The sequence below is a fragment of the Balearica regulorum genome, chromosome 2 (genome assembly GCF_011004875.1).
Source record: "Balearica regulorum gibbericeps isolate bBalReg1 chromosome 2, bBalReg1.pri, whole genome shotgun sequence".
NCBI classification, from domain to species: domain Eukaryota; kingdom Metazoa; phylum Chordata; class Aves; order Gruiformes; family Gruidae; genus Balearica; species Balearica regulorum.
In genome coordinates, this window is record NC_046185.1 from 76666311 (window position 1) to 76682973 (window position 16663).

A 16663-nucleotide genomic window follows, 5' to 3' on the forward strand; every position below is an offset into this window, starting at 1 on the left:
AGAGTGTCGTTCAGCTGCAGCATCGCTGTAGAGGTCACTGTGGGGTTTTTAAAGGATATTGTAAGAAATCTGCTTGGTATTGTCCACCTTCTGTTGCATGCATCTCTCGGAGGTGTAGTAGCTGCCAAGTCCTAAATGCATGCTACTGTGTAGGGGGGCTGTAGTTACTCAGTGTACAAGAAAAGCAAGTTCAAATAGGCAACTGGTGCCTGTGGCATTTAGCAGAAGCTGAAACAGGTTACAGGGGGAGCTGAGAGATTTGCGTAAACATAGCACATGTAGTTACAAGTTCAGAGGGAGAAGGGGACAGAGGAATATGAGCGTTATCTAGAGTGGATTTTTCTGTGCATCGTTAGATCTGTGTGTTGTCAGCAGTGGTAGATTTTTCAGAAAGTTTTAGTGGTTGGAGTTTCTGAAAAATCCTATCAAAACAGCATTTGGATGTGGCACTGGAGGGACATGCTGTAGTGCTCTTGTGCAAAGGATCCCCTTAAAAAGAGGTTATCTTGTAAGAGGAGTTTGTATGCACATCTCTCTCCAGTAACCCTTACTCTGGGTGGCTATTTCTGATCATAAAACATGAGATTTCCACAATATGAAAAACCTTGCAAAACATACTTGCATCACCAATATGAATCAGAATGACTTATATGTGGTTTTAGGAGATTAGAAACAGGATGTTGAGGTGGATACCATAATGTTTTAAATGTCTTTTTTTTTCCCTTTTAAATTCTGGTTAGGTCCTTCTGATCATTTTAATGTAAATGTATTTTCCCTGTATTACCCATAGTTTACATAGTGTTTCGCTGGATCATCAGTGCGGGGTGGTAGGGTATATGCAATTCTGTGTTCCTTTTCTGCCACTGTCTCCTTGAGGGTTAATGAATGTGTGCAGGAGGGCCTGCTAACCACTTTGATATCATCCTCTACTGAGCTAAACCTGAATGAAATGTCACATTAGTTGTGTCTTAGCTTCTTTGCTTTGTCAAGCAGGATCTTGAACGTGCTACACTGAAACTCACATTTTGGGGAACTGATTGCCTGAGTTAAGCTGTCAAATAGGTATAGGTGATCAATCAACAGCTGCCTTACCGTAATATCAAACACTTGTTTATATACATGCTGTTAGGCTTCATATAGTATCAGACTTAATTCCATGGCAACAGAAAAGTGGTACAGCATTTTTATAAATCTGCTGATTTCCTAGTAGCACTCGCATCAGTCTTCCCTCTGAACTGGTATGAGGAATAATGCTGGACAACTACATTCTGAAATGAGCAAAGAAGGAAATTATTTATGTATGTATGTGTACAGGTTTTAAAAGCCTCTTAAATCACAGCTCACTTAAGTCCTGTAATGTTTTTTCATAGTATTCCCTATGAACTGCAGGCCATGTGTAAAAGGGAAGGGCGTTTGCTGGGCTGCCATTTAGAGACATGAAATGCAACCTGTTCTGTAGTCCAAAGCCAGGATCCTTTCCATGTTCAGCTTTTTTTTTTTGCTTTTTTTTTTTTTCTCCAGTAAACAGAATTTCTGCAGTGCAGTGAGCCCCTTGACAGCTGTGGAAATACCTGCTTGTTTTGGGAGGCTGGCACAGATGAAGCTGAGCAGGGCTCATTTCAGCTTCAGAATAAGTGGGATCCTATTTAGTCCTGTTAGCTGAGCTTGACAAATCAAGGCCAACAACAACCAAAATAAGTAAATAAATTAGGATCTAAGGGATAGAGAAGGACAAGTGGGACATGGTTAAGCACAGATTAAAGTTTGCTCAGGCCTGATTTAGGGATTATCATCCCTCCTATGGTATGCTCAAAAACATTCTAATGGTATTCAAAGTGCTTTCGTCTTTATGGAACGTGATAGCCTAGCTCACTAGCTCAGTAGAGTTTTTATAACAAAGCTTTCTTCTTTCCTTGAATTGAACTTTTAAATTTTTTCTTGTAATTGAAATCACGATTTACTTTACCAAAAATACTGTTTGCAACATCCAGTGGAGCTGGTTTGTGAACAAAGCCAAAGTGTAACAAATTGTGGGTGAAGAAGCAAAATGAAGTTCAAATAGCTGCCAGTGTGTGCACTTTGGTTCTAGTTTGGGAAAGAACATTGCTTGCAGACATACCACATATTTTCTTAAGGTATAAGAAGTCTACAAAACTGCCAGTACCCCATCTACCACCACAAATATGTCAGAGCTAGATTTTGCCAGTGTTTTCCTTTAAAAATGACTTTCAAAAGCAAAAGGCTGCTTGTGTGTTAATGCATGGAAGTGATAAGCTAGCCTCTGTGCAGCTCAGTTGAGAGAGAAAAAAAAACAGACCTTGAATATCCACTTTCATATGTCTTGATCTTACAGCAGAATTCAATGCACATTAAGGAAAATAATCTTTAGTATCCCTGGAAGTATATGTCTGCAAGATAACTAGAGAGCTGAAGGCTCCTCAGCTACCTGCAACTCTGCCTGCTATAACCTACAAAGGTGATTCTTGTAAGTCAGTCTCAAAAATTGCGTGCAGATACTCAGAGGACTGGTGTGATGCCATAGCGGCTCAAAGCCCAGTGACTTGCAAATTTTGCTGTTAACTATCAAGCCTCCTCAAAATCAGTTTGACAGCTTTTGTTTTTGTGGGGGTTTTTTGTTGTTGTTGTTGGGGTTTTGTTTGGGTTTTTTTCCCATGTAGGATGATCTTGATAGAGACTAGATCTCTCTGATTGATAGAGAAAAATACTTTGAAGGATTTCACTGCATATGAAATTTCATTCTGAATAGTATACCTGCAAATGGTTAGAGTGGCGTAGAAATCCCATGGATGACTGACTTGATTTTTATTTAGTTAGGCTCTGTAGAGAACCATCACAAGTAACGTACTGGATTACTTGGCAGGCTGAGACATCTGCTGGCACTTCCAAGGTAGGCTACAGCAGTGAGGTTTCCTATTACAACATGCTGAAATCTCTCCAGAACATAATGGTATTTAGTAGTAAATGCTATTGTATAGAGATGAAACTGTATGAAATTCAAGATTGCAGGCTTTGTCTTCAAAAAGCTTAAGGATCTGCAATCCTGCGAAAGTTTTATGGCAGGACTGAGGGCTATTATTAGCAGCGCTGCACCCGTGAAGAAAAGGAGCTGACAGAAGACTGAAACCAGATTCTGGACTTCAGTACAACATATTATTAGGAAAACTCTATATGCACCTCGTCAGTGCCTGTCCCGTTGGAAATTGAATTTAGGTGTGTAATTGATATGCTCAAAAGCCTGCTAATGGTAATTCAATGCTTTAAACTATGTACTTGGTTTGTTTAATATTTTGCATGAAGTGCCTCATTTAATGCATATTAGACTTCGTATTACACCTTTGTGCCTATTTGATTATTCAGGGATAGCTTGAGCTGACTCTTAATCATTCCTCCCATGTTACAATCATCTGAAAATTTAATCATCTTGCACACTAATAGCTTTGTCTAAGTTGTTAATAAATTAGCACTCTTGGGGACCAAGCTGTACGGACTTCTACAGAATGTACACCTTGACTTTCTTCCCTTTCTGCTTCTCACTCTGCTAAAAAATTGCTGTCGGTTGCTGTAATTTACTCCCTGACTCTATGGCCAAGGTCTGTCTTTTATGTCTCCTTCATCCAACCCCTAAGCTTTTACTTGACAGCCATCTGACACCCTACAGCTCGGTCTTCTGGTACTTTAGATGAATGATAAAAATCAAAAGCCTTGTAGTTCAGCCTCTCCCTCTTTACCTCCTACTCCTGTGGTTCCCTCATGATTGCGCAAGAGGTGTTTTCAATATGTCCTCTCCAAATAGGATAAGAATCTGGAGGATGGAATGAAATTTAAATTGCAACTCTGTCTCGAGATCCCTAAAAATAGCAGGAAAATTATTGTAGACTTTGTCCAAGCAAAGCAAAGTCTAGATTGTTGAAAATGCATGGACTAGCTGACAGAGAAGATGGTGTAGCCTGGTGAAAGCTAGTCTTAGTAGTAGGGTAGCAGCTGTTAAATACAGAAACTGAGGGAATTAACCATAAAGAAATGAAAGGAAGAAACCTGTTTGTGGGTTGATGGGGGGGTTTTGGTGGTGGTTTTTTTTTTTAAACACATTTTCAAACCTAAAAACCCTGTGAGTATGTTTTCAGTGAAGACTAAGTGGCCTTTACTTTAGTAAAGGGCCTACTGATTTTCAGTGAGGAACATAGTATTTCAAGTCATTAAATAGAGCTCATAGGTATGTGACCAGCACGTATTTAATTCTGAGCAGATCTTTGGCTCATCCAACACTGAGAACTGTAGTCATAGAATCACAGAATGGTTTGGTTTGGAAGGGACCTTAAAGATCATCCAGTTCCATACCATGGGCAGGGACACCCTCCACTAGACCAGATTGCCCAAAGCCCCATCCAATCTGGCCTTCAACACTTCCAGGGAGGGGGCATCCACAACTTATCTCAGCAACCTGTTCCAGCGTCTCACCACTCTCACAGTGAAGAAATTTTTCCTTATGTCTAATCTAAATCTATTGTCTTTTAGTTTAAAGCCATTACCCCTTGTCCTATCGCTCCATGCCCTTGTAAACAGTCCTTCTCCCACTTTCCTGTAGGCCCTTTCAGGGACTGGAAGGCTGCTAGAAGGTCTCCCCAGAGCCTTCTCTTCTCCAGGCTGAACAGCCCCAACTCTCCCAGCCTGTCTTCATAGGAGAGGTGCTCCAGCCCTCTGATCATCTCTGTGGCCCTCCTCTGGACTCGCTCCAACAGCTCCATGTCCTTATTATGTTGGGGCCCCCAGAGCTGGATGCAGTACTCCAGGTGGGGTCTCACAAGAGTGGAGTAGAGGGGCAGGATCACCTCCCTTGACCTGCTGATCACACTGCTTTTGATACAGCCCAGGGTACAGTTGGTTGTCAGCGTCCAAAACAATTTCCATGTAAATGCTGTGTTCAGATCTTGTTATGGTTATTGAGGCCTGTTGTTGGTGGACAGAAATTGAGAGGTGGACAGAAATTGAGCAGTGGTGTTTCAGATTACATCCTCAAGAAAGGTGATATTGGTACAAAATAATTTACGATATCTCAAAGAAAGTACTGTATTTGGTCACAAGCTGAATAACTACTCCTGGTGGTTCATTTACTTAGAAAACATGGCAGAAGAACGTGTATCAGAAAACATTTAGTAGGAAAAGCATGTTTTAGCTGCACGGTGGTGTGTAAATGTTTGCTAGCTCCATTGCTTGGCTCTACTTTCCATCCTTGTCATGAAGAGTTTTGCGAGAGATGATTTTTGCAGGCAGCAATCGTATATTTTACCAGGCCAATTGATACAGCTGGAAAATAAGGGTGCATTTTTGGATGCACAAAGTTGTGTTTGGTCTGAAGTAGCTGTTCTGGCAGTGGCTGCATAGTAACCAGAAGCAGATACCGATGTGTGTGTTCGTCAGCCCGCTGAACTCCTGACAGGGAGTGACGTAACTTGTGGCTAGGGAGTAATTACAATACTCTGAAATAGGAGTTCAGAGAGTGGTTAGTGCAAAGGGCTCGCAGAGTTTTGTTGTCTTGCAGAGTAATTATGATCATTAAGGAGGAACGAATGAGCACAGGTTACTTATTTACTGTGAGGTAAGGGGGTGTGTATAGAAAGATTGGTGCACTTTTAGGGTGCAACGTCCCTGGTTGATTTACTTTGAGCTTTTTCAGACAGGGGTGTCTATCATACTGAAGAACAAGGATACAGATCTTTTTCTAAAGTCCTTGGAGTGACAGTTAAAAGCTTGTGTAGCCCTTCAAAATACTGTATCACAAAAATACACAGAAATACAGACGGGATTTTTAACAAACTGTAATGATGGCTTTCCAACATGTACAGCAAAGGAGTGTGTCTTCACCTATTGACTTCTGCAACACTATCTTGTTTTTTCTCTTCTAAATTATTGGATATTGCAAACTGTTTATCATACTGTTTGACAATCTGAACTTGATACATTGACAAGCTGAACTCAGGTATTTGTAAACGATATATTTTTCAAATGTATGTCAGTTCATCAGTAAGTGAAGTGGTGCTTCACATTAGCATTGGCATTACTAAAAATCCCACCACATTGTGGTTTCATTCTGTGTCAGTACCTTTTCACCAAGGAAGACAAAATAAATGTCCATCACTGGCTATTATTAGCTGTGTTTTTCTGCTCTAAAATAAATAAATGTTTTCTGCAATAAAATTTGCATGGTAAAAATTTGACTCTAAAATTATGTGATAACTTTACTGAAAATTAGTCTTTGGTCTTTCCAGACTGGTTTTATCTGGGACTTCCAGGTGTGTTATGCTGCCTGTATTTTGTCTTTCAGATGACGACGTGGACCTAGAAGCTTTGGTAAATGACATGAATTCCTCATTTGAAAGTTTATACTCTACATGCAGTATGCAGTCAGAAACCACTCCGCTCCTTCAAAATGGTCAACTCAACCGCAGCCAGTTGCCGTCCTCAGGATCTGGCGCCCTGCAGCCCATGTCTCCAAGGCAGAAGGTGCAGCGGTCTCAGCCAGTGCGCATTATGGCAGTCAGGTAGGAACAAGGGACTTGCCTCCTTTTTGTTAAAGTCGTCTCGATCTAGCTTCTGAAGAACCACACTTTAAAATAGGAGAGCAACTTCAGTAGGTGCCTAGTAGTGTTAGACTGGACTTTTGCATAGGAGAAAAGATGTACCAGGTAGGTGAAGGACATAAATTTACTATGTATTTTGTAAAATGCAAAAATGTCCCATTTTTACCCTTTTTTTAAATCAATGTTTGATGTACCTGTAGTAGCAGACGCGTAGAAGTGTATCATTGGTACCAATTTGCAGAAATGGTGTCCGTATTTGGATTTATTTCCAAACTCTTAAAAACTGTTCTCAGGTATGGCACCTACTGACAGCTTCTTGGTTTTATAAAACATAACAGATCACGTAGATAGATGAGGGTCCATTCAGCTTGTTTTGATATACAAAAAAATGCTTCTCTTTGGGGATGTTTCCTGAATGGTCCAAGACAAACAAAAAAAGGAGCACATCATAGTGATTTAACTGTTCTTCCTAGAGCACTTTCAGCCCTTCACTTGCGTGCATTATGTGAGTCATTACAAAAAAAAGGTGTTTAAGTTGTCTCCATGTTGTCAGGATGGGGGCTTGAATTCAAGCTTCAGGTTGAATATTATTGGTGGTGATGGGAGACTCTGTAGGTGATGCCGAGGTTTTTAAAATCTTCTTTTTAGGCAGCAGGAAGAAAGGAGCTCCTGTCATTATGAGTAGGTAAATTGCCTGAATCAGAGAGATTTGGAGTTTTCCTTAACTTTTAGTTAACAATGAAGTGAGAAGTAATAACAACAACAACAATAATAATAAAAGAAAAATCCTAGATGTGGAAAGAGTTACTCCTAATTCTTTACGCCAATGTATTTCTTATAGGAATGTTATTCTTAATTCAGGCAGCTTTTCTATATGAATGGGTAGTATGCAGTAACTGCAATGCAACCAAGTTGGCTAATGATGCAATTGTTTTTACTAGTATTTCATATTTAACCTTGAATAGGGCTGTACTAGAAAATGCACTCTCTAGAGTACTATAACTGTCAATGTTTTGTAAATATCTCAATCAAAACATTTCATTTAAACTATTTTTGGCATTTCAAAACTTAGCAACTCTTTTTTGAGAACACTCTGCCTTTCTGAACTCTGTACTTCCATACGCAGAAGAACATCATGTGTTTATCATTAAAGAAAATAATGGCGAAACTTTTATTCAGGGTTATCTAGACGCCTTTCTGAGAGCAGGGGGTGGCTGTGTCTTTTCTGCAGCCAGAACAGAATGGTGATAATTCTCTTAAGAGCACAGTTTTATGTATCAGTCATGAAGTAAGTGATGCACTCCTGCAGTATAGACAGAGCGCAGCATAGTAAATTCTCATTTAACACCTTTCTAATTGTGTCAAATCTGTGGTTCCACTTCTTATAATGGAGGTCAGTCAAAAACTGGCAATAGAGAGCACTATTCAACAACTGCTGATATGACAGGTCTGCTGGGCTGAAGAAATCTTACACCGTCCTTCACCCTATGCTGTAGGGAATGGCACACACAGGTAGCACAAAAAACGTCAAGCGGGTCAAGTAGTCGTTTGTATGGCTCATAGTTATGGTTGGAACCTGCTATTTATAGCAAAACCCTAAATCTGTAAGTCTCATTCGTGGAACACCAAGGCAACTAAATTGCAGGATAGAGTTACATGCGGAGCAGATTTCCCGGTAGTTATTTTATCAGCCCCCGGGTTCTGGTACAGGCAGAGACAGGGAGCGTGCCCAAGTGGGACACGCTGCCAGAGGCAAACCCAGCAGCTTTCTCCCAGGCAGCTCTGTTAAGAAAGCTCTGCTTGCTGAAGGCGGGGGGAAAAAAAGGAGAGCAAATTGAGTTTTTAATGATTTGCATTTCAAATCCAGGAATTAGTTGATTGTCTCTGGAAACTTCCACGATTGCCACTAGATGGTGCGTTCTGCAAAGGCGTTGCAGGCCAGCCTGCTGCAGGGTCACGGAGTACATCTTCAATGGTGATGCCCTAGCAGCAGGGAAACCTAAAGCAATCTGTGCGGTCATGAACAGGTTTTACATCTTTTCAGGCTTTTCTGTGGCAACTGGTAGGCTTTAGTTTTCCTTTGGTTGGAGTGGGTGTATTATAAACTGGAACTTGAAACTCTGTTGGTCCTGTGTAGACTGGTGAGGCATATCTCAGGAGATGCAAAATTGTCTGAACAGTAACCGTGCAACTAGCATAAGGTGGGAGGGTGTAATTGCAGTTTATTGCTCAGGCTGAGTCTTTGCATTTCAATTTCTCCAGGAAACGTGGAGTTGCTTGGAGATGGAATCTGGTATTGTAATGAGATGACAATATTGGTTTCAGTCTCAGCTTAGAAACTTTACAGGAGTACACCATTGTTTGCAGATCCACATAGAGTTTGGCTCCAAGTGACTGCCATTGTGTTCTCCTCTTTTATGTTGGTTTGGAAGAGCTTAACTGACAGTTGGGCACATAGAGCCTAAACTAGTAAGCTACTGCTTAAAACAGCTAGTACAGATTATTTTATGTGGACAGTTACCTCAGTTACTCACCCAAGTAATCAAGTTATAAGCAACAAAACAAGCATAGATGCCTGACTGGTCACTTTTCACATGCAATTACCTACTTTGTGCTTGCAGTTGCTGTAACTGTATAGTAGTTGCTTAGAAAAAGTGTGGGATTGATGCCTTTTAGTATCATTGTCGTAAATGGTGGGGTGGGCGATCCGGATCTAGTGATGCCAGTTTGCTCCTCTTAATGCTTAGTGCTTCTGTGTTTATAGGCGTCTTCAAGAAGAAGAACAGCAATTCAGAACATCGTCTTTGCCGGCCATCCCAAATCCCTTCCCGGAACTTTGTAGCCCCGCAAGCTCTCCAGTGCTGGCCCCTGGATCTTTACCTCAGAGTCAACCTGCTAGTAAGCATGTGAGTATGGGACGAAGCTTTGGGTCATCCATTTGCATTCAAATCAGCAGTGGACTATTTCATTTTGAAGGCAGAAAGAAAGTTTCAAGATAAGTGGAAACAGTTGTAGGCTTTGTCTGTGAGTAGGGCAGCACTGGCCGAGAGAGCGTCTTCAAACAGGCTTCAGACCTTTTTTAAAAGGTTTGTGAGAATGAAGTGTAAAAATTAAGTAAGCCTCTTTCAGATACGTGCATGTTGTGAATGAAGCAGTAATGGCTAACATCTTTCAGATTTTATTTAAGGTGATGACTTACTAATTCAGAAGTCAGGGTAATTAGCTTAGAGTTGGAAGAGGATCTGTGCATGTTATACTTCAAATTCTAGGTGCCACAAAGATACTGAACAGCTTCTTTAATGACATGGTGCTGCTTTATTTTGCTGAGTTTCATGAAGCTGCTTAAAAAGCAAAATAAGCATGTAAGTGGGCACAGGTCCATGTAATGGGACTTAAGGAGAGCACTGTCCCGTGGAATGCTGGTTGAGCTGCTCTCTGGGTCTTGGCAGACCCAGTGGTCCAGAGTGATAACCTCAGTGACACTGCAAACAGTTTTTCTTCTCTGTCCTACTCCACTCTCTGAGAAACAACCATCTTGTTCTGGTGTCAGTCCTTGAGCACGTTTAAAGACTAAAGCTGGGCTCTAAAACCTTTATTTTGTAAACTGCTGACTTGCATGGGGATGAAAAGACGGGTTGCTCTTACTGACCTTTGGTTTAGAACAGTTCTGTGCTTGAGTACCCAAAAATATGATGGTGATCTGTATCACTGCTCAGTTAGTTTGTCAGTAGCTCCTACATCTGCTCTGACTGATAAAGGGTTTGCGTAGACAGTTCAGCTACAAGCAGCAGACTCTAATGTATGCCCTCCCATCTTCTGTATTGCTTTACATCGCCATAAGCAGCTGTCTGCTTTCTTGAAAGACACAGCGCATCTTGGTTTTACTGTGTTTCTTACACATACAGGATGGGCAGATAACAAAATAATGCCCTAGGAAAAAATGTTGTCATGCTATTGGGAATTTAGTAGAACCTCATCAGAGGCCTGGGTGTTGCAGAGGGGCTGTTTTGCCAAGGCAGTGCTCATCGGGCTCCGGGGAGACAAAACAAGGGACAGTTCTGCCTCCTGGCTCTTCCCATCAGGGCGGCAGCACAGCTGGCTTTCTGAGACAAACTGAAGTTGCTGATGAACCTGCGTTTACCTTTCCACATATTCCCCAGGGAATCCTCAGGGATTCTTTGCCTTTTAGCTTTATATTTTACTAAAACTAGCCAAGCCACCCTGAAGATCACTCTGGAGAGCCTTAAGGACCCTACGTGATCTGTGTGTCAGTTTTCGATGGAATTTAGAAACTAGTGGTTTAACAGCACATAAATATAAAACTAAACAATCTTTTAATGTGTGTAAGAAGATGGCTATAAAGACAGAATAAAAGTAGATTTTCTTCTTAAGTTTTACTTTATACTTTAAAAAAAAAATCTACCTGATTTTAAAATTGAAAATTTTGACAAGCCTTTTGAAAGCCTAAAATTAAATCAATATTTATATCACGTAGATATGCTTGCTGATGAAGTTTTTAATCAAAGACAATCCATTATAGTGGTAAAACATTTTAAGATATGAGGTGAGGAGTTAAGGCCTGTTGAACAATAGTGGCTTCTTCTGTAGATGCAGCTATACTGTTCATTTCAGTTTATCAACTGATTGGAGGCAGATGAGAAACACTGGCTCAGGGCGAGGGAAGGACAGGAAAGTGTTCTTTTGCTCTCTAATGAATTATTCTGTAAGGAAGGAATAGAGAAACAGAACTGGGAAAAAAAAAACCCTCTAGTTGTAAAGTATTGATGGACAAAAGTAGGAAAAAAAGTGTAGGTTCAGTTTCTTCATGAAGGAAAGAAACTTTATTTTTAATACCTCAATTTTAAACATCGAGTATAGTTGGATAACAAAATAATCTGTCTGTTCAGCCTCCTCATAGGATGTTGGTTGTGTTTAATCCAGTTCTAGTTCCCTTCAATGGAGTCTGCTAAAGATCATGAGTAAAACATGAGTAACTTAAGAAATGTTATACATCTTTCCAATTTCATCCCATTAAAAAAAATGTAAAGTTTGGGAATTTGAGTAAATTATTTTAGGATATGCTTTTGCTTGGATAAATACAATCTAAACTACTGGTTAACAAAATAAGTGATGAACTTAGTTAAAGGACTGCAACAGCGCATTTTTAATGGCTGGCAGTTAGTGAAAATGAGCTGTGTTTTAAAAAAAATATAAACACAACATTAAATGCAAAACAAAGTTAAACATAATGATGCTCAATTTCAGGTTCTCTGCTTGCAGATTATAAACAAGGATTAAAATTGGAGATTGGAATGAGGCATTCTGATTACATGGGATATATGAGGTGTTAGTGAAAAGTAATTCGCTTCGTGCCTCTCGAGCATTTGTGGGTAAATAGGCAAACAGCAGTTCCAGCCAGCAGCGCTGCAGCTCTGATCACACAGGACGTCATGGCACACGTGTGGCATGGGGGAAATGTTGCCTTTGGTCAGCTCGGACCTTGGGGACCTGAGAGGGATTTCAGAAAGGAGTGAATATTTTCTTTGCTTAGCATGTGAAACAGTGGGGGGGGGGGTCGCTGGTAATCTGGGATGTCTGATAGGACTTAATAAGAAATGAAGTGTCATTAGTATTGTTCCTCATGGAACAACTCGGTCTTATTTTTTAATAATTTTAAAATACAAGTCTGCAATGGTAGAACCTAGTAGTGGTTATGCAAGAGGAATTTAAAGATCTGGTCATATTAAACACAGAAGAGTTTCATGTCATATTGCCAAGCCTTGGGCATAAAGAAATGCCAGCTCTGTTCAAGTTTTACTAAATCAAAACTTTTTCTTGGTATATTGTTCCTTATAGGAGAAGGATGCACGTGTGACTGAAAGAGTGAGGAAAGGAGCTTTCAGGTCATAAAGCTTGAATTATATTTGCAGCAGAAAAAATAGAAGTCTTTTCTCATATGCAAAATTTTATTTGTGTAGCTGGAACTTGAGACATATGTTTCTTGTTAAGATGCTTCTGATCCTTTTCCTTAATTTTTTCATGCAGTTTCCACTGCTTTTTTAAACAAGCAGATCGCACTATTGGTTATGCATTGCTCTGCATTTGTTTCATGCTTTCTCTTGGCTCAGCAAAGAAACATAAAAGCAGTAAAGCAATGAAAAATAGCTGGAGTAAACCTTTCTTATTTTTTTGCAGTCAATTTTTTTTTGTTTTCTGATGATGAAGTATTTTTTATCTCATGCAAAAAAGTGCAGGTAATGGGAGTAATTTTATTTTTTTTAATATATCTTCTGACATCTGTTGGGTAATGGTACCAATTTCACCACAGCAGGAATAAGGCGCTGAATACTGCTTTTAAAGCTGATGGCTGCAGGAGCGTACCGGAGCTGCTCCCCAGAAGACGGAGAACAGTGAGAAATAATGGGTCTTCTGTACTAGCACAAAACTAAAAACTTGTAGACAAATGGGATGGTCATTTAATGGGAGCATCAATAGGTCAGTCTGGGAGGCAAAACTGGAATGTTAGGCATAATTGAAATCATTGCAGATTGTGGGTTGTTTTGTTGTTGTTTTTTTTTATTTGACTCTGGATAATCTCTTCTAGTTTAGAAAAATCCTAAATTAAAAGATTTGTAGATACTTTTAGGCAGGTTGAGTAACTGACATGTAATTTAGGAGTAATAGACTTTGAAGACAAATAACTGTGAACCTTTAGGTTATGTTTCAAAGGTTACCTTGCACTGAGCAACCTCCGCAGTGGTGGGGTCTAGGCTAAAATGATTGTGTGGTGAAACACATCTGTCGGTAGAGGTTAAGAGAAACAGAGATGTGCTCCTTGGGAGTTCAGCACTATCATCCTTTGTTACAGTTCTGCAGGTGGAAACAGCCCATTTTGAGCTAAGTTTTATGGTGAGAAGTGTTAGATGTCGACCTGTTGATAGTGAACGGCACGTGATTCTGTAAAAATTTGCACCACTGAAGTTTTATTAATGTGGTCAACCAGCTGGTGAGTACTTGGGCAAAAAGTACCAACTGGCTATGCTATTGCGTTAGTAGCTACTTCAGCTACTGGTGTGGTGAGAGAGACACCGCAGATGTCTTGTGTTTGGAGAAAGTATGACCCTTCAAGCAGTAGCTGCCAAAAAGCTCTTAAGTTCTTGAGTCGAGAGCAGCGTTGTCCATGAGCTCGGGCAGGAGGAGGCTGATGGGAGAGGAACTACCTGATCAGTGCGTGGCCAGGCGTTTCCTTCTTCATCGTGTGCGCCTCTGTCCTCTCAGTACAACCCGCCTGCCTCTCGCCTCGGAGCCCGACCACGAGCTGGGGTAAACTTCAGCAGACCTCTGAGCATTTAAGTGCTCCCACTTTCTGTGCTGGGAAGGGCAGGTAAAGGCGGGAACAGGAAGGATGTTTTCTGGGCAACGCCGTGGGGTCATTGGAAGACCATTTGATAGTTTTTTTTCCTCTCACTTTTCCCCACATGTTTGTTCGTAAAATGCATGCACACCTACAAACAGATCACCCCATGTCTAAGGGGGACAGTGATTGCGGGCTGGGAGAAGGGACAGCTGAAAAGTTTTTAAAACATCATTTACTTAACAGGATAAATATGTTTGTCTAAGAAAAATGGAAACCAGAAAATTATACCAAGCCAAGATGAAACATTTGTCCAAAAGATTGCTAAAAACATCAGACAGCTAGGTTACCGCTAATTGAAGTCCATCTTTGTGTTGCTGGTATAAACTAAGAACTGGTTGGTAACTTAGGTTATAATTTCGGGTTGTGTACAAATATTTTGGAAAAAGCATGCAATAATTACATGTAGGTCACTGCAATGCCACAGGATATTAGGCTAAAGTATCTTGTGTGAGTCAATGAAGCTTTCAACTGTAAAAATAGGGCAAATTTCTCACATCCCCCCCTCTATACAGCCCAGGCAAACTTCCAAATTTGATGTACCAAAATTATTTACTCTTTTCTAGCAAATTAAATTCACAAATGGGTATGAATTAATGCTATTCTTTTTTTATCCAGATTTAGTTACCCTTCAAGGGAACTCCTGTAAACACACTTCTTAGTTTTAATTGTTTTAATTACATGTTATGATGCACATTTTTTTAATTTTTCTTCCCTTAAAACTCTTATATTGGCCCTTGAATAGAACAGCTATGAGCTGTTCTATTGAACAGCTCTGAAAGAGCTGTTGAGCTCTGAAAGAGAAGCTGTAAAAAATATGAACTTTTGTGTAATTAAAACTTTATGTACTAAGTTAGATTTTGCACGTGTGATAGCAAATTTTGTATTTAATCCTGCAGTTGAATAACATTTAGCAACAAGACATTTTGAAAATAAATACTAACATCAGGTTGAGTCAACAGGATTTTATTTTCTCTGAACGCGCCAAATCCTGGATTAACCTGGACAAATACTTAGGTCCAAGTCCAGGCACTCGCTTTGGCCCAGCTTTAAAATATGGGGTTTCAGGGGTGTTTCCTCTCAAATCTTTTTTTGAAACAAGGTTCATAAGCTCAATAAATAAATAGCACATAGATTGGTCTGTGGCATGTTTAACTCGGATGTCTTTTTTTAAGAAAGTTCCAGTTTGTTAGGGGAAAAATTGGGAAGGACAGGTCTCTGCTGAGGGACTGTGATCTCACTGTATGAAAACAGGCCTTGAACTTCCCTGGGTGCTCTTCTCTCATTTGAAGAAATAACACTTTCCTGAACTAAATGAGCTAAATTTGATGGACGGTGTAGAAAAGACGTTGCGTTATTTGTCATCTTGTCCCTTGTGTCATGCGAACATGTTGTCCCGTTGCTCCTGAAGAAATCAAGGGGGTGAGCTCGCGTGGTTGTGAAAGTCTCATTTGCTCTTTACTGAAGAAGAGAGTAATGAGTAACTGAAGACTAACGAGTCTGCTGGATGAAGCTGAAGACAGGCAGTCCTCAGCGCTCTCGGTGCTGGGCGGTCGGTGGGTCTGCGGTCGGTCTGCCGGGGACCACCGGGATCCGCACGGAGTCAAAGCTGCTGTTTCTCCTTCCTCGCGCCTCTCACAGCAAGAAGCTCGGCGGTAGGAAGAAACGAGCCTCTTCTTTCTTCCTTTCGGAAAGTGCCAGAACGGTAGTTACAGTCCCAACGTGAATTACTGGAAGTATTAAGGGCATCTCACACTCAAACCCAAAACTATGTTATTTGTTGGGATTTTTTGTTTTTAATGACGCAAACCTGGCCCCGCTCCCAGGAGCATTTTGGCTCCCTACCCGTAAGCGATGCTCCGGCAGCGGGAGCATGCTGGGAGGAGGGCTGCGTGGTCAGGACCAGCGGCAGTGCGCCAGGGGACGCGTTGCCCGGCCGAGGGTGGTCTGGCACACTCTGCGGGACGGGACCAGCCCGACCCAAACCTGCCCTGCGGCACGTGTGCTGGTAGCCCCACCGCGTGTTCAGCCACACAGTAACGCTTGCGGTTGGTTTAAAAAGCTCTTTTACAGTAGTAACTCCATTGCAATTAAGCTTTAGGACTGGCTTGTGTAAACACTGAGCAGTCTGTAGTATATGCTGCCAGTAGCTGTGCGTTAGCATGTTCACACTAGGTTTCTGTGCGTGCATTTTAGTTACGCATGCCCTTGCACATTTTTGTTGCACATCGTTACTATTGCTATATATTTTATTAATGGCCCAGTGAGAATATAACTTAGCTGTTCTATGCTTTGATTGGGAATTGACAGAATTGAGAAGCTATCAGGCTGAGAGTGCGGGGAAAAATGCAAAAATGTTAACATGAGAGAAATTCTAATTCTGTGCCTAGTGAGGCAGGCAGGAGTGGGTTTGGGTGTAAACATCAGTGCAGTAGGGAATTGAAAAAAAACCCACAGAACTATATTGAGTGATTTTAATTATACTGTTAAGTGAATGGTTGAGATGAATCAGAGATGTCATAACTTCATACTGATAGCCTTTAAGGAGTCGCTCAACATGGTGGGAATAACTACACTGAGCCTCAACTCTCCTTGGCATCTGTGCTGTCTGGACTCGAGGTGTGAGTTCAGGTCAACTTGAGATATTTTG

General features: G+C 40.9%; 1 protein-coding gene across 4 annotated transcripts in view; it reads left to right on the top strand.

The window, feature by feature from the left end:
- GRB10 (growth factor receptor bound protein 10) overlaps nucleotides 1-16663 on the top strand; it is a 149690-nt gene that overhangs the window by 83504 nt on the left and 49523 nt on the right. For all 4 annotated transcript variants that reach the window (XM_075744748.1, XM_075744747.1, XM_075744745.1 and 1 more), the window contains exons 4-5: nucleotides 6344-6560; nucleotides 9364-9505. In XM_075744748.1, the coding sequence (XP_075600863.1) occupies nucleotides 6379-6560; nucleotides 9364-9505 (324 nt within the window). In that variant the 5' untranslated portion in view covers nucleotides 6344-6378. The remainder of the gene's footprint in view (nucleotides 1-6343; nucleotides 6561-9363; nucleotides 9506-16663) is intronic.